At 36.6% G+C, this 20,580-nt stretch overlaps 1 protein-coding gene across 6 annotated transcripts in view; it reads left to right on the top strand.

Moving 5' to 3' along the window:
• Positions 1-19,912, top strand: part of SS18 (SS18 subunit of BAF chromatin remodeling complex) — a 35,218-nt gene extending 15,306 nt beyond the window's left edge. The window contains exons 4-11 of one of the 6 annotated variants that reach the window (XM_081950284.1): positions 1,288-1,441; positions 5,287-5,508; positions 6,009-6,176; positions 6,658-6,762; positions 9,493-9,585; positions 10,270-10,386; positions 14,151-14,284; positions 18,900-19,912. In XM_081950284.1, coding sequence (XP_081806410.1) covers positions 1,288-1,441; positions 5,287-5,508; positions 6,009-6,176; positions 6,658-6,762; positions 9,493-9,585; positions 10,270-10,386; positions 14,151-14,284; positions 18,900-19,004 — 1,098 coding nt within the window. In that variant the 3' untranslated portion in view covers positions 19,005-19,912. Of the gene's footprint in view, positions 1-1,287; positions 1,442-5,286; positions 5,509-6,008; positions 6,177-6,657; positions 6,763-9,492; positions 9,586-10,269; positions 10,387-14,150; positions 14,285-18,421 lie in introns of all 6 variants that reach the window. The other 5 variants (XM_081950285.1, XM_081950286.1, XM_081950287.1 and 2 more) reach the window with 5 other exon arrangements.
• The last annotated feature ends 668 nt before the right edge of the window (positions 19,913-20,580 follow it).

The raw sequence follows: 20,580 nt of genomic DNA, 5'->3' as shown, positions 1-20,580 counted from the left end.
ATCGTGGTCACATGATTTACATGTGGATGCTTGATAACTAAACTCACATTTATGACGTTGCAGCGTCCCACCTTTTGCAAACCTCTGACAATCAGTCAATGGGGAAACCAGATTCACTTAACAACTGTGTTACTAATTTAACAACTGCAGTGATTCAGTTAACAAAGGTGGCAAGAAAAGTCATAAAATGAGGCAAAAGTCACCTAACAAATTTCTCACTTAGTAACAAATTTTGAGCTCAATTGTGGTCGTAAATTGAAGACTACCTGTATTCTTTTATATGTGTGATTTAATGGTATAGGTCCGGGCAGTGGTGGATTCCTGCCGGATCGCACCGGATCGCGCGCTCCCTTTCGGCGCTAAACCCGGAAGTATGGTCTTGCCCCGCCCCTGGCGACGCGGCGACGCTTGCCTGCGCTCCACCAGCTCGGCTGGGAACGGAGACGTTTCTCTGCTCAGCAATGTCTTCAGTGGAGTGGTGGCAGCCTGGCAGGCTGAGCCTGCGTCCCTTTCAGGCTCTCCGCTCCGCTGAGGAAACGTCTCCATTCCCAGCCGAGCTGGTGGAGCGCAGGCAAGCGTTGTCCCGTCGCCAGGGGCGGGGCAAGACCGTACTTCCGGGTTTAGCGCCGAAAGGGAGCGCGCGATCCGGCAGGAACCCACCACTGGGTCCGGGCTATCCAACAGACCATCTGTCTGTAGTAGTTTTTGCCTGTCCTGCACAAATAGACAAAGTTGGCATGCAATAGTAACATCTGACAAGAACCAGTAAGTGAGTCTTCTTTGTCACAGCACCTGCCTTCTGGAACAGCTCCCACCCCCACCCACCCCAAGATTTGTATAGCCCCTAACGTGCCCTTATTCAGTCTTTAAGATCACGGTGTTTTCTTTAGGTGTTGGGCTTAGGGTAGGTGAATGTGTATGCTAAGTAGTATGCTTATTATTCTGTCCATATGGTGTTCATTCTTCTTTCTTGTATGCAACCAGAGTCATTTATGTAGTCAGGTGGCTCTATAAATTTGATAAATAAGTACAATGATCAGTCTTTCATCCCTTGCAGCATATTTAATAAAAAGGAGACACAATGATTGAATCTATCAGTTAAATAATCATTGAGTGAATTGTGAGGGCACGGTCATTCAGAAACATCACTGTTCTTCAGAGCCATGTAAAACAGAATAGAAGTAGATTAAAAAAACAAGAACCATGTTATAGTTGTAGCTACGTATGTGAAGACACGCTTTATATTTGTTGGATTATAACCTGCTTTTTTACTAAATCACTTTTCAGCCACCCACACAGAATATGCCAATGGGTCCTGGAGGAATGAATCAGAGTGGTCCTCCCCCACCTCCACGTACTCACAATATGAGTTCAGATGGTATGGTAGGTGGGGGCCCTTCTGCTCCACACATGCAGAACCAGATGAACGGCCAGATGCCTGGTAAGTTTTTCTTCTAGAGATATTAACACCAGGTTGCTCAGCAACTGAAACAACATGTGTTCTCAAGGGATTGAAGATTGTTGATGACAAAACTACTTTGAATGCTCTTGAGTACAAGTCCTCTTAGAGTTTGTTAGTTACAGAGTTACGTGACCTGTATTCTATGTTTATCAGACTGCCCCTGGGCATTCCTTTGAACAGAACCAGCTAAATTTAGTGTGCCTGAAGCCATACAGTATAAAGTCGTTAGAAGGCTTGCCAAAGAAAGATTCTGACTTATGGATGAATGCATTCTCATTGCAATAAATTATTTAAAATAATTACTGTTAAATTAGTTTGATAAAGAGGAAATGAACTTAGTAAAATTTTGATTATCTTTCTAAGTTATTTTTCTACTAATCTTCTGCATGACAAAACAGATGGAAATGACAAGCTATTCTTTAGGGAGTTCATGTAAAAAATACCTTAGAAGAATTATTTCAGACCTTAAAACAGCTTTTTAAAGATCATAAAGAGGTATAAGCTATTGATGTTTTTTCATAGTGGTCTACATTTTACTATACCTATAGAGAAAATTGCTTTTTAAGCATAGGTTTTTCAGAGAAGGTAGGATCTTTTCTTGTTGAAAGATCTTTTCTCAGGATGTTTATTAAAATGCTCTGGTATTGGATTTGGGTTCTTTTTTTTTTAGTTTCTTCTAAAATTGTTCTTTATCATATTTGTTCAAGTTATTTCATATCACTATGCTCTTAACTCTGTTGTATTTTCTTAAGCGGGAAAATCTGTCATCAGAATTCCTATAAAATTCCAACAGAAAATTAAATAGTTGGGCTATAAATCTAAGCATAGTTTTAGAAGAATAAATTCTCAATCATTGTCTTCTGAATAAATTGACTTAATATTTCTTGTAATATGGAAAGACTAATTCATATTTATGCAGCTAACGAGCCTCAGATTTTTATCGGTTATTGTACTTTTCAAACCCAAAATGAATATTTTATTCTCAACACAGGGAGCTTTTTAAAATATATGTACAACCAGTTTAGAACACATGCAAAGAAAAATAAAATTCATGTAATTTTAATCTGTGCAGCCAAGAAACACACGTAGAAGCAAGAAAGGCTGTATGCTTGTCATGTCAACCAAGCAGCTAATTTAAGATATTCTGTATAGTCATTTATATAGACAATCTCAACCTTACACGGGAAAAGACCCGAATACAACAAAACCAGCATACCTACACCCGTGAAAATCTACGAAAACAAACATTTATATAGTTATATATATATTATAATTATCTAATTATAAGTTTTACCAATTATAAGATGACATGCATAGTACAAGACAAATAGCTGAAATCATACCTCTGAAACTTTAAAATACTTTTGCACTGCTTTCTATTATTCATGTTTTGAATATTACTTTGTAAAGGGATGCAATCCAAGGAAAAAAACTAGTGAATTACTGATTATCATATTTATTTTTCATTAACTTTCTACTCCTAGGTTTAAACTGTCAAGCAGAAAGACAGGTAGTCTTCATTTAGCAATTGCCTCATTTAGCAATCATTGCAGTTAATGATAGTGATGAGAAAATAACAGCACGAATGTACAGGTTTGTAAAGCAAAGGAAAACTGAAGTAAAATCATAAATAGACTTAGTGACAATTTTGCTTAACCAAGTTGTTAGTCCCAGTTGCGATTGCTAAATTAGGACTACTTGTAGTAGTTAAGTATAGTTTTAAACTAGTTTTTCTTCTAATGAGACAATATATATAACATACTATTTATGCATGATTGATTAGATTATAAAAAAAAGATATACCCCAAAATGTATTCAGGCAGTATTCTAATTTGGAACTCTCTATGAAATAAGCAACATATTATTGAATAATGTGCTGATTATTCCCTATCGTTCTTCCTATCACTGTATTAAGATTAACAAGAGGAGCTATGTCACCCAAATCAATGTTTAAAACATTACTTGGTAGGATATAAGCCTACAAGCCTAATCATGATATGTGGTTTTGGTTTCTGGTGTGTTCTCAGAACGCATTAAGAATAGAAACTGGTTTGTTTTCTGATTTTTCTGACTTGTTCACTAACTTACTGTAAATTAATTCTGATTTGCCATATTCTCTGAACCACACTTTGATTTCATTCAAGTTAGGTCTTACAAATTTAGTATAGAAATAAAGGTAGACCTCATTTTACAATCTTAATTGAGACCAGAATTTTCATCACTAAGATAAATGTTCATTAGGTGAGTTGACATCACTTAGTAAAAGTAGTTTTGGTAGTCCTGGTTGCATTTGTTAGGCCACAACCATGCTATCGTTAGCTGAGGTCCTTCAGCCTTTCCTTCAATCCCCCACCTGTTTGTCTCCTTCCATTCTATCCTTTTGATTGCCCTGCACTTCTCTGATATCCCTGTTACCCCAGCTGACCTTCTTTGTCTTCTTTCTTCGGCTGCTGCTGATGTGTGCTTGGCAGAAGATCTCATAAACAGCCAGGAGTTACTTTGGCTGTATGCACCTTCTCAGCAGCTGGTGACAGCGATGGAGTTGAGAGCAGCCAAACAAGACAGAGATGTTGGCGGGGGCGGAGAGATAGGCTAGTGGAATTGATGCACACGCTGTGAAAATAAATACAAGCAGGCTTCCACTTTCCAGAAATTTGATCACATGACTATGGGGACACTGCAATGGTCTAACTTTGAAGAACAGTGCCTTCAAAGTGAAGAACACTTGTTATTGTTCAGTGCCATTGTAACTTCCAATGGTTGCTGAACAAAAGGGTAGGTGAAGACCATCTGTATCACTAATTTGCACGTCAAAATAACAGTCTCGCTAGCAAAATCCAATTTATATTTTTTCCAGAAACAAACTTTTGTTAAGTTAGATTTTTCTGACATGGGGTCATTTTGAGCTTGAAATGCTTCCAAAATGGTTAAACCAGTGGTGGATTCCGGATCCTGTTGCAACCAGTACGGTTACAACGGTGCCCGGTGTCCACCACATGAACGTGCGCAGCGCGTGCATGTGTCCTTACCTCTTGCAACACCTTCGTGAAGCTCTAGCTGTTTGGCAGAGCATCACACAGGCATCATGTGCTCTACGTGGAAGCACCAAAGAGCTCAAATACAGATGAGCTCAGGCGGGTGGGCCCTCCGGAGCACTGTACCGGAACAGTACCCGATGCTCTGGATAGGCCCGGTACGCCCATCCGGGGCATATCGCCTGCAACCCACCACTGGGTTAAACATTTTAATTTAACATAGAATATTTGAATTCAGATCATGTTTGAAACATATGCAGTGCATATATGAGAGCATAGTATTGGACATTAAAGTTTCAGGGTAAGTAGTCAAATATTCTTCAGGTATTTTGTCATAATTCTTTGCCAGTTGTCATGCTATATGGTGTTGGCAGACCACAAGTTCCAAACTGAATAGGGAGATTGAGATGTTCACATTGTCCCAGGCCAATAGTATAGTGCAAGGAATGAAAATGATAACATTCAATATAAAAATTGTTAGATGTATATTTATGACCCGTATCTATTATTGCAGCTGCAGTGTAGTACACTCTTTCTGCCATTTTCTGAGCAGTTTTAAAATCTCAAAATAGATATACTATACATTTGTATAAATTTACTACTTTTTAGAATGGACTTATTGTGAAAGGAGAACCTATTGCTATTAAATTACTATATTACTATTGTACATAACAGGTGTTGAATTTAAAATTTATTATGATTATTCATGGCATTTTTGAAGTATAAAATATTTTTTAGTTTTTTATTATTTATTTTAAAGATACTTTTAATTTTTTTGTTTTTTCAAAGGACCTAACCATATGCCCATACAGGGACCTGGACCAAGCCAACTTAGCATGACAAACAACTCCATGAGTATACCTTCAAATAATCATGGGTCAATGGGGGCCTATAATCATTCAGTGCCATCTTCACAAAGTATACCTGGACAGAGTCAGATGACAATAAGCCAAGGACAACCTATGGCCAGCTATGGTCCCAGACCAAATATAAATATGCCGCCAAATCAAGGTAACGAAATGGATTGTTGGCCTTCCACTAAAAGTAGAATTATCACAAGAGGCAATGCTTTAAAATTCTAAAAGTATTAAAATTATTTCTAAAAAGGATGTTTATTTGCACTGATTTTACTCACTCTGTTAATAAGTTAGCCTTTACAGTCAAGGGGGGAAAAGGTGCTTCTTAACCTTTTTCAATGGTTTCTGTTCTAAAATTTATCAATAAGTTTTATTTATTAGTGCCCTAAAAAGCTAACACATCCTTTGCCAAGAGTTCCTGAATGCTCAGAAAAAGTCTACATCTGTTCTTGTCAAAAGCTTTACTGGCTCATTTATTACTAAGAGAAAAGATTATAGATTGGTAGATTATGTGCATTTTTCATGCAGAGAATCCTATGGCATATTTTCAGGACTGATTTAAAACATAATAAATTGGGTGCTATTGAGAGAAATTAATATTACAGAATTGGGGGGAAAAAACCTTAAACATTGCTATATTTCTTCTCATTGTAGGTCCAATGATGCACCAGCAACCGCCATCTCAACAGTATAATATACCCCAGGGAGGGGCACAACATTATCAGGGACAACAGCCACCAATGGGAATGATAAGCCAAGTTAATCAAGGAAACCATATGATGGGACAGAGGCAGATTCCTCCATATAGACCACCACAGCAAGGTAAGGTTTAAACATTGAACACTTTTTTTACTCTATCCATCCAGTTTCTCTCAGTTGTTTCAGGCATACAAGCCCCCTTTGTCTCAGCGACTGAGCAAATTTTGCTTGCTATAAGCATCCTGATATCTAGCCATTGTCAAATGTATCATATTACATTTCCCTCCAAATAAATTGAGGCTAAACCAATCACCTTGCCAATAAATGTTGAAATCTGTATTTCTGTCTCAGAGGGCAGCTTAAATATATATTGTCTATATGCTTTGTGAAATGTAAATTCACATTTAGTATATCATACAGTCAAGGTGCTCTCTACAATACGTACATGTATTAAACACAAAACATTAAGTAAACTTTCTGAAACACAATGCTATGGGTGGGGGAAATCTATAGGTGAGAGGGTTTTCAAATTACACTGAAATTAGTGAGCGTGTTAATAGAAAAAAATAAATTATTTACGTATTGACTGGTTGTGGTTTTTCAGGCCCACCACAGCAGTACTCAGGCCAGGAAGACTATTATGGGGACCAATACAGTCATGGTGGACAGGGTCCTCCAGAAGGCATGAACCAGCAATATTACCCTGATGGTAATCTCTCATAATGTTAACTTTCCCATTTTATATACCTGCCCATTATTAGTGATACATATATAAAACCACTGGTTGAGCAAAGTTTTAGTTGTTAATCACTAGAATAATTTTATTTATCAACGTTTTCAAGTTCCATAGTTTGAAAACCCAAAGAATAATATTAATTTATTGCTTTCTCAAAATATTGTAGTTTAACTCAAGTACAACAATGCCATTTTTATAATAAGTCCCTCATTTTGCTATTCAAGTTTTTCCCCTACCCACAGATAGTGGTTTTGTAATATGTCTGTTTATAATAGTACTTCACTTATAGGAAGTTATTTTAAAGTACGATTTAACAGAAACTTGTCTGCTAAAATAGATTTCATCCTAAAATCCTTAAAGCAGATTTTTTTTTCAAAAGTATATTTTTTCTGCATTTTTTTAAAAAAGTGGCACAATTGTTTACACCAAATTTTATTTATTTATTTATTTATAAGATGTTTAAGTCCACTTTTCATTCTGAAGTAGCGTACAAAGCACTTCCTCCTTTTTTGTTAACCTGTAGATAGGACTGAGACAGAATGATTGGCCCTTAAATTACATAATAAATTTATGTAACTGAGTCTCATTCATTATCTAGATTTCACAATCTAAATTCAATATTTAATCCAGTAAACCACATTGTTTCTGTAAAATACGAGTTTTTTACCCTCTTAAGATTCTGGAAATTACATAGAGTTTTTGAAATCTATTACCAGAAAAGCATTACAGCACAGCTGATTCTTTGTATATTCTGAAAATATATGAATTTTACTTAAGAATTCAGATTTTTAATTTATATATTTAAATAGTATGATTAATTACAAACTGAATAGATATGGGTTGCAGTTGTAAGAGTTAGAATGACACTTTTTATGTATTAAAATTCATGGTGGATAGTAAACTATTTTTTCAATATAATTCTTATTTATTACAAATATTTGTTTCAAATTAATTTTACTTTCTGGGGGAAAAAATTCCGGAATTGTTTTTGCTAAGTTTTAAACAACATACTTAACTACTGGTGCTTAGATTTTACTTAATTTGTATATCATGAAATCAGTTTTGAACATCTTTTGTTGGATAAACCTAGAATCTATTTTGTGCTATGTAAGATTACGGTAAGATAAGTTGCATAGAAAATATCTTTACATTCTTGTTAATCATTTTTAAAAGTCATAGTGGATTCTGTCTGACTGTACAAAGTAAAATGTAACAACAAAAGTTTAATCATCTATTTAAGATGCTGCTTAAATAATTGTAAAAAATATCCTAAGCTTTATTTGCAACTAGGTAAATTGAGGCAAGGCTACACAACTTGTGTCATCTCAAGAGGTCACAACAAATTTTGTCAAGGTCTAATTCCAAAAGTAAGAAGGGATTGGACTGTTGAAGGCAGGGTTGGGGATTGTAAGAGACAAAATGGCTACTTTAAAGATCTGCATCAGTTAAGGCAGCCATTTTTACTCTCAAAGCCCTTGAAATGTAAATTAAGTCCCATATTTACAGTGCCACTCAATCTGGGAGAGTTTGGGGGCTATAAAAGGAATGTTGGCAAGCTTTAGGTACTCTGGGGCATTCTTTTTGCACTTGCAAACTGTGTTATATTTGAAATAGGTACAACACATAAATATATGAATATAAAATGTTGTTTATAAATATTCCTTTCTTTGAGAAGCTGTAGAGAAGATACACTGCAAAACAAAGCAAAAATAAATTGCTGTATAGCTGATGCCCATCACAAAAGAATAAAAAACAAAATTAACACAGGCTTTAAAGAAATGTCTTTTTTTCCCAAAGCCATTATTGTTTCAATAGTGCATATGAACTAGATTCTTATAGGCAAGTATCTGATGTGAGTGAAAATGTCAAGCAGATCTTATTGGTAGAATAGCATTTACTGGTTATGTTTGTATGTATAGGATAGCCTCATTTTCCATTTTTCTTTTTTAATTAGATTTTAGATAATTTATTAGTACCGTGTTTCCCCGAAAATAAGACAGGGTCTTATTTTCTTTTGACATCCCCCCTCCCAAATAAGCGCTTGGCCTTATTTTTTGGGGGGGGTCTTATTATTTTTTAGGTGCAGGAGGCGGGGAGTGTGGTCACCTCATAGCTGCTGCTGCATTGCAATATTTTTAGGGAGGACTTATTTTAGTGCATGTGCTCAAAACCCCGATTGGGCTTATTATCCGGGGAGGGCTTATTTTCGGGGAAACAGGGTATTTTAACAAATATGTCATGTAAAATCATATAAAGGTTATTGAAAAGTTTACTGAACATATTGTAGTTCACATTGCTTTTAATAGCATACTTTTTTGAATTGAAGATAAGTAGAACAGGTGTTCAACAAAGTATGATAATTGAATTCTTTGTTCATTGTAATTAAATAATTCTTTACATGTGTAAAGCATAAATGATCTCATAAAAAACAATTTTTTTACCCTTTTACCAGAAGCTGTAAGACCATTCCTTGCTGTGATGTTACTAAAACTACTTCATTAGCTGATTTTTTTTCCTCCTGTCACATGTTCATTCAGTAAGAAAGCAAATCCTGTCCTATTGGTGAATCCTTCTAATTTAATTTGAAGGTTTTTTTTCATGTATTTCCAGCTGACACTGATTTTTCAGTAAAATGAAATATTCATAGGGTATTCACTCAGAGGCCATTAACGTTTCTTCCTGTCTCTTGTCGAATTGATGTAGGTCATAGTGATTACGGTTATCAGCAACCGTCGTATCCTGAACAAGGCTACGATAGGCCTTATGAGGATTCCTCACAACATTACTACGAAGGAGGTATCTATATACCTTCACACACACATGCACACATACATTCCTTTTCCTCTCCCCTTCCACAAAAGAGCAAACATTTCTTGCACAACATTAACTTGTTTCCTGCCCATGCAAAGCTCTTGTAGTGTTTTAGTTGCTGGCTGTTAAGAATTGCAGGGAACTAGTTTCTTGCAAACATCTAAACTTACAATTTTAAGTTTGTCATTCTAACAGCAGTAAAATTATTATAACACTATTAGTTGTTTTTTCAATAATATTTTTATTTGAACATAAATTCATTGGTCAAGTTTATATTTTGTGTGTATGTACACATACAAATATAGTGCCACTAGGAAACAGCTTGCTGATTTGTGTAGCTAGTTTGTGCTCTGTAGCTGTCTTTAATTTTGTCTTTTTTTGTTTGTTTAGCATAGTCATGGCCTTATCAAGTCATGACATCACGTTCCAGTAAAAGTAATACTCGTTTGGCAGAGATGTGAAAATACTGCAGTTTAGCCTTGCAAATTTGGCTTTAACTGCAGCTTGGCTGAATATCTTCTGTTTTGGTTTGTTTTCTTTGTTTTCTTAGTTTTTGATATAAATCTGCATTTTCATTTTGTTTTTTGTGGTGTTTGCTGTGCATCTTAAAAAAACCATGCATGCAGAAGAAACAGCATTTAACTGTTTTTGTTTCATTTCCTATTTCAGGTAACGCTCAGTATGGCCAACAGCAAGATGCATACCAAGCCCCACCTCAACAACCAGGCTATCAACAGCAACAATACCCAGGTCAGCAAGGTTATCCTGGACAACAGCAAGGTTATGGTAAGCAAGAGGATACACTTGTATAGGGAATCTTAAATATCAAGCACAGCTTTGGTCAACCTTTGCTTATCCTCTTAATTCCCTGTGTTAATGAAAGACATATGCAAACACATGCAGTAGTAGCAGTGGTTGGTAGTCATTGTTTTAGTTAGATTCCATAATTTTGTTTTGGTCCTTTAAATGTCAATTTACCAATCACACACACACACACACACACACACACACACACACACACACACACACACACATATATATATATATATATATATATGTGTGTGTGTGTGTGTGTGTGTGTGTGTGTGTTGTATTTGTACTGATAAATAAATAAAGGGAGACTAGTATAGATCTATTTCGAGCTAATTAGCTCTCATCAGCTAGCCATACCCTTACTGGGATTTGAATCTGGGCTGTATTATATCTTAGGCAGGAGTCTTAGCCACTAAGCCATAGGCTCGCCTCCTTATCAGTTGAGCCAGGGAAATAGGTATGTATTTGTGTTACAACCCCTGGTATGCCTAAATCTAAAGCATACCAGGGGTTGTAACACAAATATATGTAAATATATATGTAAAATAGTAAAACATTTCTGTGTGTATGCAAAATGGAGTTCTAATGAGGAATATGAAAAATATAAAAAAGAGTTTCCTTGAATTGAGAATAGAAATGTGAAACTCCAGGGGAGAAAATGGGGAGATTGGAATTCCCCCTCCCAATTCTCTCCTAACTTTTTCATATTTAATGAAGAGGAATTTAAAAATTTGAAAAGAATTAAAAGCTCTCTGAAATCTTTTCTTTTAGAACAATAAATGCAACAATACAAGATATCCCTATACTGCTTTGAAACTCATCAAATTTGGTACTCAGTGCATTTTGATGCAAAAATTTTGTCCAGATTCTTGTCATTTGTTTGGTGAACAAATTTTTTGATACTCATAAATTTGTTTACTCAACGCACAGTCTAGAATGTGTCAATGTTGGCTGCCTTGTGGCTCACTATATTATTCCTTATGGGAAAATGTTGCTTAGTACTTGCCATTTTTGCACTCATCATGCCACCCTGAACCAGTTAACGATGAGTACCAAAGAAACACTGAATAAGTATCTTAATTTCCTCAAATGTTTTATAATAGACTGTAATAGGATTTTATAGCATATCCGAGCAGTACAGTTTCTCTTCATGGAAGAAAAGCAGTGCACTACAATTCTAGAATGGAAGCACAAGATTCATTCTTTACCTGGGGGGGTGGAGGGGTGTACCACCAAGATAAAAGGGAGAAAGGATTTAGTGCAAAGGATAGAAGTCGAACAAAATTTAGAATCTACTTTAAAGTAAGTTCAAAGAGTACATGTAATTATTTTCTAACTAGATTGTATTCTTATTTTTAACAAATACCAAAGAAATATATTGTAAAAATAATAAACCAAGCTAAGCACATAGTCATACTTACCGACTACTCTTTCAGTGTCCATTCAAAGTTGTGAAGGCTCTGAACAAGTGGACTTACGATTGTTTCTTGAACTGCTGAAGGGCCTGAATCATCATCACAGTTCCCTGTGGTCATGTGATCATGATTCAGGCACTTGGCAACCAGCTTGCACTTTAGGTTGGTTGCAATGTCATGTGATCACCATTTGAAACCTTTCCTGTTGGCTTCCCCCAAGAAAGGTCAGCTAAGTCACACCCTTCACATACACACACATCCCAGTCTTCTGCATTCACACTGTTCACCCCATAGCCTTCCTTCATTCACACAATTCACCCCGACTTTCTGCGTTTATGCCAAACCTCTCCCCACCTTTCTGCGCTCCCACCCTCTATGGCCACCTTTTACTTGCAGTGTGCCATCTGTACAGCCAGCCTTCCCACATTCATGATCTGCACTAGGGCTCCCAAAATGTTATCTATTTTCACACAATTCACATATAACTTGCTTCAGCTTCTCCCCTGACTTCCACCCTCAGCAGCATCTCACATTTCTTACTTGGGTCTCCCATCACTTCTCACTTAATTAACTGGGTGTGCATTGGGGTTAAAACAACAACTGGGATTGCCCTCACCAAGCAGTATAGTTGTTTCAGTTTTAAATAAAAGGTATGTTTCCCTTCACTCTTTTTTCCATGGTGGCTGCATGGGAAATATTTATTTTAAAGCTTCAGGAATTCTGTTAAATCTGTACTTGAGACTATTAACTAAAAATTACTGTGTCAAGTTTGTATCAAAGGGAAATTAGTGGCACGTTCACTAACCATAGATTAAACTAAGCATTGTCTTGGAATGCATGTATAAGACAGATATAATTTCAATATTTCCGATTTCTTTGTTATTGTTGAAGCGGGGGAAATGTGGGAGCCCAAGTTAGTATTTCATCATCCAATTCTGGCACGTTGCTATCACTACTGCCTCCTAATGTCTCAAAATGAATCCCAATAATATACAACATGAAAATCTTAATGCTTGTGCTTTTTCTTGGTACAACTTTTAAAATCTTGAAATGCTTTTCTGGAATACAGGTAGTTCTTGGCTTACAACCACAATTGAGCCAAAAATTTCATTTGCTAAGCAAGAAAGTTAAGTGACTTTTGCCCCATTTTATGACCTTTCTTGCCACAGTTATTTAGTGAATTTACTGAATTCATTAAGTTATTAATGTGGTTGTTAAGTGTATCTGGTTTCCCCATTGATTTTGTTTGCCAAAATATCACAGAAGGTGATCACATGACCCCAGGACACTGCAGCCATCATAAATATATGCCAGTTGTCAAGCGCCCAAACTTTGATCACATGACCACAGGGATACTGCAACAGTTGTAAATGTGAAAAATGGTTATAACTCAACGTTTTTCCGTGCCATTGTAGCTTTGGTCATTAAAGAAATGGTTGTAAGTATAGGTTTATTGATATAGGAAAGGTGTATGCAATATGGAGAAGTTAAGTATGGAATAATCAAGGAGAAGTAATTTGTGTAAATCAAACTCAAGTTATTTCTGCCCAAGTTTTCCACTTATTGTTCTGTCTCCAGATTTTTGTACTTGGCAGCATGCAAGTATTCTGGGCAAGTGCTAGTAGCCTTGGCAATTCAATTCCCATTCTTCCCTAGTTTTATTGTTTCCCTTTCTGCTGTGGAAGATCAATACAGCTATATATGGCTTAAAATATTGAATATGTGAGTAATATATAATATTTTTGCAAATATAGTACAAGTAGAATAGTCTGTGACAACAGTGTTATATAAATACACCCCCCTTTGAATTAAATTGAGGTAAAGTTGCATCTACATAAATAATATTGATTAGACAGTTTTCTTAATGGTGTTTAGATAATTCATAGGCCTTTTAATTAAGTTGGATCCCACAGAGTCTTAGGGGAGACATCAAAATATTTAATTTATTTCCATCAATTTTAGAAAAAAAAACATTTCACTACAATTTTGAAAATAATGTTTTTACATTATTCCACACATTTAAATCTCTATTCTTTCAAAAAAGCAAAAATAAGGTTCTTAAAACAAAACAATTTTCTTTGTTCTGATAGTTTCAAGGTGTTGATAACTTTGCTGTAAACTTATTTGTGTATAATTTGGCCTCATTAAGGCAAGCCTATTGATCGTATTTGTAATTCAAGAGAGATGAGTACTTTGGACCTCAAGTGGGAAAATATAAATTATTAAAATTTTGATTGAAGGTCCTTATCTAGAGAAATAAAAATATAAAAAGTTGTGTTTTTAATTACTGAATTGCTAGAATTTCTGTACAAAATATTGTAGGTCCTTCCCAAAGTGCTCCAGGACCTCAGTATTCCAATTATCCTCAAGGACAAGGTCAACAATATGGAGGATATAGACCTACACAGCCTGGCCCTCCCCAGCCTCCACAACAAAGGCCTTATGGATATGACCAGGTACAGTTTTTAGAATTACCATATTTTTCGAAGTATAAGGTGTGCTCCCCACCCCCCCAAAAAAGTGGATAGAAATGTCTGTGCGTCTTATACAGTGAATATTGTGGTGGAGGAGGAGGCTGTTTGGTGTGGCGCCGATCAGGTGTTCTAGAATGGGTAGCGGTGAATGGGCTGCTGCAGCAAATGGGTCATGCAAACAGGCCAGATGAATACCAGATAGATGCTGGGAGGCAGACACAGATTTTTTTCTTCTTTTCCTCCCCAAAATCTAGGTGCGTCTTATGGTCTGAAAAATACAGTACATATTTTTGAATGTGTATTTAAAGTTTTACTGTTCAAATTCAAATGCTACCCTATATGAATATTTAAGCATTTCATCTGAAACCATTTTAAATAAAAGGTAAAATCAAGCATTACACATACCATTGTGCAAGTTCTCTTTACTTTTCAGGTAACTAGCTGACCACTAGAATCAGTCTTCAGAGCTAATAGGCATTACTATTCATCTGCATGAAAGATTCTTGAGTATTAGTGAATATTGTTCATAATGCCATCTGGCTCCATCACTACTTATATCAGGGGTGTCAAACTTGCGACATCACAGCAGTGTCATGTGACATATCATGACTTTTTTCCCTTTGCTATACCGGGTGTGGCCATGGCCAGAGCATGACACATCCAGCCCAGAGGCCATGAGTTTGAGAGCCCTATTTATTTACTTGTATTTGCATGCTTTAGAACTGCTAAGTTGGCAGATGCCTGGATGAGGACAGGAGCTCACCCCGTCATGTGGATCTTGGGTCTCAAACCTTTCCAGCCAACAAGTCCAGCATCTTAACCACTGAGCCACTACGTCGCCCTTATGCAGGAGTAAAGCTTTAAACAAACCAGCACAGAGAAATGCATGGGTTACAGGGAGACTCCAACTGGCACAATCAAGTTATATTTACAACTCACCATAATATTTTGAAAACTGTTTTAATTGTACTTTCCCTGATTTCTATTGTTTCTTTAAAAATATTTTATCTAATAGTTTATATTGAATATTTCTGACCCATAATACTTTTATCATTCTTCTTGGCTCCTGAAGGACCAGAGTAATACAAAAACAAAATAATAAAATAAATACAAATGTTTGTTGTATCCAAAAATTATCTTTTGTCTTTTAGTCTTTCCAGATCAGAAAGCAAAAAGATACGTGGATTTCAGCTGTTTTCTTTCTCTGCATATCATTTCTAGATAATTGTACCTCTGACCCAGTGGGTTATGCTTTCAGAGATAATTCCTTATCTAAACAGAGAAACAAAATTACCATGAATGGACAAAAAACCAGTGGGAGCGGAATCAATTTCCAATTTATGTTACTTATTAATGTTATTTATGAAAATTTGGTAGAGAGCATCAGAAATCACTCCTTTGATTGACCCGTGGACCTGCCTGCCACTTTGTTGAGGGGAAGAGGAACAAAAAGAGTCTGGACTGCAGGGAAAACTGCAATCCTGCTCCTCATCCTGACATGTCCCCAAAGGCCCCCTCCTTCCAGAGAGAAAAAGAGCTTAGCCACTAACTATCACCCACAGCCAGTCTACCTCGCAAGCCAGCATCCGAGTTCCAAAGCAACCAATCATGGGTCACTTGTTGGCCTTGCCGCCAGCTTATTGCAGAAGGCAGGAAAGAAAGCTCCTCCCATCTTCCCCTACACCATGCAACTTATAGTTTTCTCAGAAATGTAGTTGGAAAGCACAGTAGTGTTGAAGTGTCCACAGCTTCTCAAGATTTCATTCTTATAGGAGGATCATGGGTCCCAGCATTCTGTAAATTGGTCCATTTGGATTACCTTGGTTCAATAGTTACTGCGCTGTACCTTCCAGTTTTGCCCAATTTAAGGTTACAAATGGAAAGTAAGAATATTAGTAGTATATAAATTGATGCTAAAAAATATTCCTATACCAAGAGAATAGTGTGTTGGTAATAATGGGCTATATATAATGGTGGCATAATCTAATATTGTTTATGCTATTTATTTTACCTGAAGATAGTTCCAACTTCTTATATTTTTAAATTACCATGACATTTGTAAATATGTGACTTGGCAGGGATAAAAATCTATCTTTGAACAAAGTTATACTTACATACTAAAATTAAAAAGACACAATAAATGTACCATATTTTTCGGAGTATAAGACGCACCAAGATTTTGAAGGGGTAAATTTTTTTTAAAAAAAATTTGTCCTCCCCAGCCCCCCGGGCACTCTGCAGGCCTCCCAAACCCACTGAAAACTGAGGCATGCAGAGAGTTTGGGAGGCCTGCAAAATGCTTCTGGGGGTCGGGGAGCGGAAAACCGCGATATGTGGGGGTTTGATTATCCTAAAGGGTAAGGCTTTTATTGTTCAAAAATCCGCTTTTCTTTGCCCCTCCTCAGGGCAGGGCAGGACTAAACATATCTCTCTGCGCTGTATTTTTTTCCCCTCTGACCGGCGACCACTCAGAGCTGCTTGGCCCAAGAAGCGGCAGTCGGGTTGCTTCTTCTTTTCAGTGAGGAGAGAAAGACACATGGGGGCTGCTGAACCACCACTGCTGCGCTCGACTGGGAACAGACCATAGGCCAAGAAGGGGGTGGGGATCCCTTTCATATGGATTAATGGTTCCTTGTGGTGGTCCCTGAGCCGCAAAAGGGAAGCCCAAAGAAGACGACCTGGCAAAGCTGCCTCCTTGAATAACCAGGCTTGTTCACAGGCCTATTGTAACCCCGCTTCCTTAGTCTCGGTGCAAAAGCAGATGCCAGGCTCCCAGCTACCATAGCTTTTTGCTGCATGACAGATCTGGGCAGATCAGAGGTGGGGGTGGAGGAAGAGAGGAGGAACAGATTGGGAAGTTAAAAACCTGGAATGGGATACAATCAAGCTCCTGAGATCGCTTCGCTGCCACCTCAAAACGCTGTTGCTGTGATCTCTGCTGCCTGGAACTGCCCGGAAAGGGGCGGGTGAAGTGGGCTCTGCAGAAATCGCTGTAACAGAATTTTTGGGTGGCAGCACAGTGATCCAAAGCCTTTGAATCAAGCTTGATTGTACCCCATTCCAGGTTTTTAACTTCCCGATCTAGCGTCCAGAGAAATCTAGCGTCTCTGAGGCACCTCTCATTTGCAGGCCTCCTCCTGCAAATGAGGTGCCTCAGAGACGCTAGATTTCTCTGGATGCTAGATCGGGAAGTTAAAAACCTGGAATGGGGTACAATCAAGCTTGATTCAAAGCCTTCTTTGAACTCCTGAGTTGAGCCTCCTGAGCTGCGGGAAGTGACTGCCAGCGATGCCCTCAGGGTGATGATGTTGCGAGCAGAGAAGGCTCAACCCCCTCAGGAGCCGCCAAGCCCTTGCCGCTTTTCTGACACCCATGAGGATTGTGAAGGAAAGCATTTTCAGGCAGCGGATCCCCTCCCCGATTCCAAAAACGGTGCGTGCGGAAGGCGCTGCCACCTGAAAGCTCTTTCCTCCATGATCCTCACTTTTCAGGTGGCAGATCTGGCCAGGGGAAAAGATAAGACACATCTGCTGTGAGAGGAGGCTCAGCGGGTGTCAGAGGGGCGGCAAGCATTTGGCAGCTCCTGAGGGGGCCTTCAAAAGGCTTTTAATGCAATTACCTGGGCCACTTCAGGAGTCAGGCTCCATGTGGAAATGAGGATCCCTGCTGCCTGGAACCACCCAAAAATCCAACACATGAAACAGGTGGGCGGGGCTACATTCGGAGTATAAGACACTCAGATTTTCACCCTCTTTGGGGGTAAAAAGGTGCGTCTTATACTCCAAAATATGGTATTTTGTATTTACAATGATTTCTAAAATGCTGTTTTGGAAACCATATTTTGCTTTTTAAAAACTTTTCATATATTTTTTTATATTCAAGGTAAGATATGTTTTAAAAGACATTTCCGGGATCTAAAAAACTAAACAATGGAATTATGAAATTGTTTTTGAATAGTTGCCACTGAAATCAAATACCAATATATTGCTGAATTCTTTCTTCACACTTAAAATAAGAAATAATCCTACTTTAAAAGAAATCAGTGCTAAGAATGTATGTGTTTTACTTTTAGTGTTTTGCCCTTTACTTAACTATCCTCCTTTTTCAATTTATTTATAGGGGCAGTATGGAAATTACCAGCAGTGAAAACATAATTTTAATAAGCAGTATCTGTTAGCAGCCTCATCGTCTCTTTGGCATTGTCAACATCTTTTGAAGAAAATCTTCAACTGCTTCTAATTTTAGAAAGAAAATGACAACCTCGCCTTGTTAATAAATGGCTGTATTGGAGTATATTGCCTATCTAGGTTAGCTTTTCTCAGCTAATTATAAACAAATGTAATTGTCCTTACGGAAAAATATACATCTGTACTCTAGATGGCAATATTGGACAGAAAATACACTCACAAACAATTTGCAATGAGCTTAGAACTGTATATCAAACATTTGCAGACTGAAGTATGTGAGCAGTACTGTATGTTTATGAAGGTTAAGGGAATTTAGTATTTTTCCAGAGATTCTTTTGTAAGAGTAAAGGGAAAATTTTTACAGCAGCAATATTTTATATATTATGTTTTTTTCATGTGGAATATGCAAGGTAGTACACTACAAACTGGCAAGGTCGGAAACCCAAGTAGAGGAGAAATACAAACTGCGATATGAGGAATTTGTGGGTGTGTATGCTGGCCTCGGTGTCGGATGAGAAGCCAACCATGTTTTTGACAGATCCTGATATGAAGACTCTGTATCCCAACTACTGAAATGATGGAATTATCATGGAACATATTACCCGTCATAAAGTAATTTTAATTTACTTGGTGGAAACCTGTAAAATGGTTGTACCAGTGGCACTTCATTTTACCTTTTCTTACAGTAACACAAAACAATATGAATTTTTAATGGCCTTGTAATGGTTTCAAATAAATAAGAACTGTGATCTTTTTTTGATTGCAGTAGCAATGACTTTGAAAAAGTATTCATTTAGCCTGACTTAAATTTACAAAGTATTTATAAAATTATAGATAGGTTAACATGTATTTTATTTCACAAGTATATTTAACTTGTAGTACAATAATTACTATGTAACTAAGATAGTATAGCAGCTTTTGTAAAACTTGTCTAAACTTTCTCATTCAAGAGTGAATATCTTTAAGAGAAAATACAATTCTGTATATGTCCATGTTTGTATTGGTTATTATGAGACCAAAAGTAAAATTTAATGTTTTTTTTTAAATGTCAGTTTAAACTATAAATTCTGAACAATCCCACATTAGAGAAATTTGCTATCCAGAGTAAACAGATTCATCAGGGAAACCCTCCTATTTTATTTGAGGCACATTACTGGATTTTGTGTTGCAGAAGCATACATACATTCAGACAGATATTTGAAAATTTGCTAATAAAATCAGTTGTGTATTGGTATATTTTGATAGGAAAATAGCAGGAAGTATCTGAATTAAGACATAAAAATACATTCCTCCATAATCCTAAATAGAATATGCTTATAGGTTCAGTGCCAATTTTCCACCATTGTGTACTTCATTGCTATTTAAAATTGTATTGCATCAACTCTTAACAGAAGAATAAATTATTTGTGATTTAATATCCTAATTTCTCTTTGAAATTTACTATTTAAATTTATAATGGATTTATATTTTATTTTTAGTTTTGTGTAGGATAACTAAATTATATATTTATTTTAGAAGTTTTATCACAATTATCTCAGAATCATGATCTGTGAAGCTATAATCAAGGTGACTGAATTAGATAAATGAGTTGAGAAAAAATGTGTTGAATTCAATCTGTTGTAGATATGGCTTTTTGTTTAGAATATGCTTAACTGACATTAGGAAATAATTTTTCTTTCTAGACCATCTTTTGTTGTCTTAAAATTGCAGTTTTAATAAGCAGAATTTCTGGGCTTTCTCTCCTAGGGAATAATGCATTTTCAAGATTTAATTGTTTTATAACAGTCCTGTTGTCATAAAAGTGTTTAATTGGTTACAAACATTACCTTATTTTGCTAGGTTAAAATAACTTAGGAGATAGCTGCACTTTATTTTCTGTTTTAATTTAATTTGAAACCTAAACAAAGTATAATATAAAGTTTGTGTGATGCAAGTGGCTATCCCCCTATAAATGGAAATTCAGCATCAAAATCTTGCCTAAATTAAGTCATTCTAGTTAAATGCAATCAGAAATAGGAAACAATGCAAAAGAAAAATAAAATAAAAGAGACTGTTTTCCCAGCCAAAAAGAAATAATCTTATTTGTTAAGA

Source organism: Natrix helvetica (assembly GCF_964273705.1).
Source record: "Natrix helvetica genome assembly, chromosome: 4".
In the NCBI taxonomy this organism is placed as follows: Eukaryota; Metazoa; Chordata; class Lepidosauria; order Squamata; family Natricidae; genus Natrix; species Natrix helvetica.
This window is presented reverse-complemented; position numbering and strand designations above follow the sequence as displayed.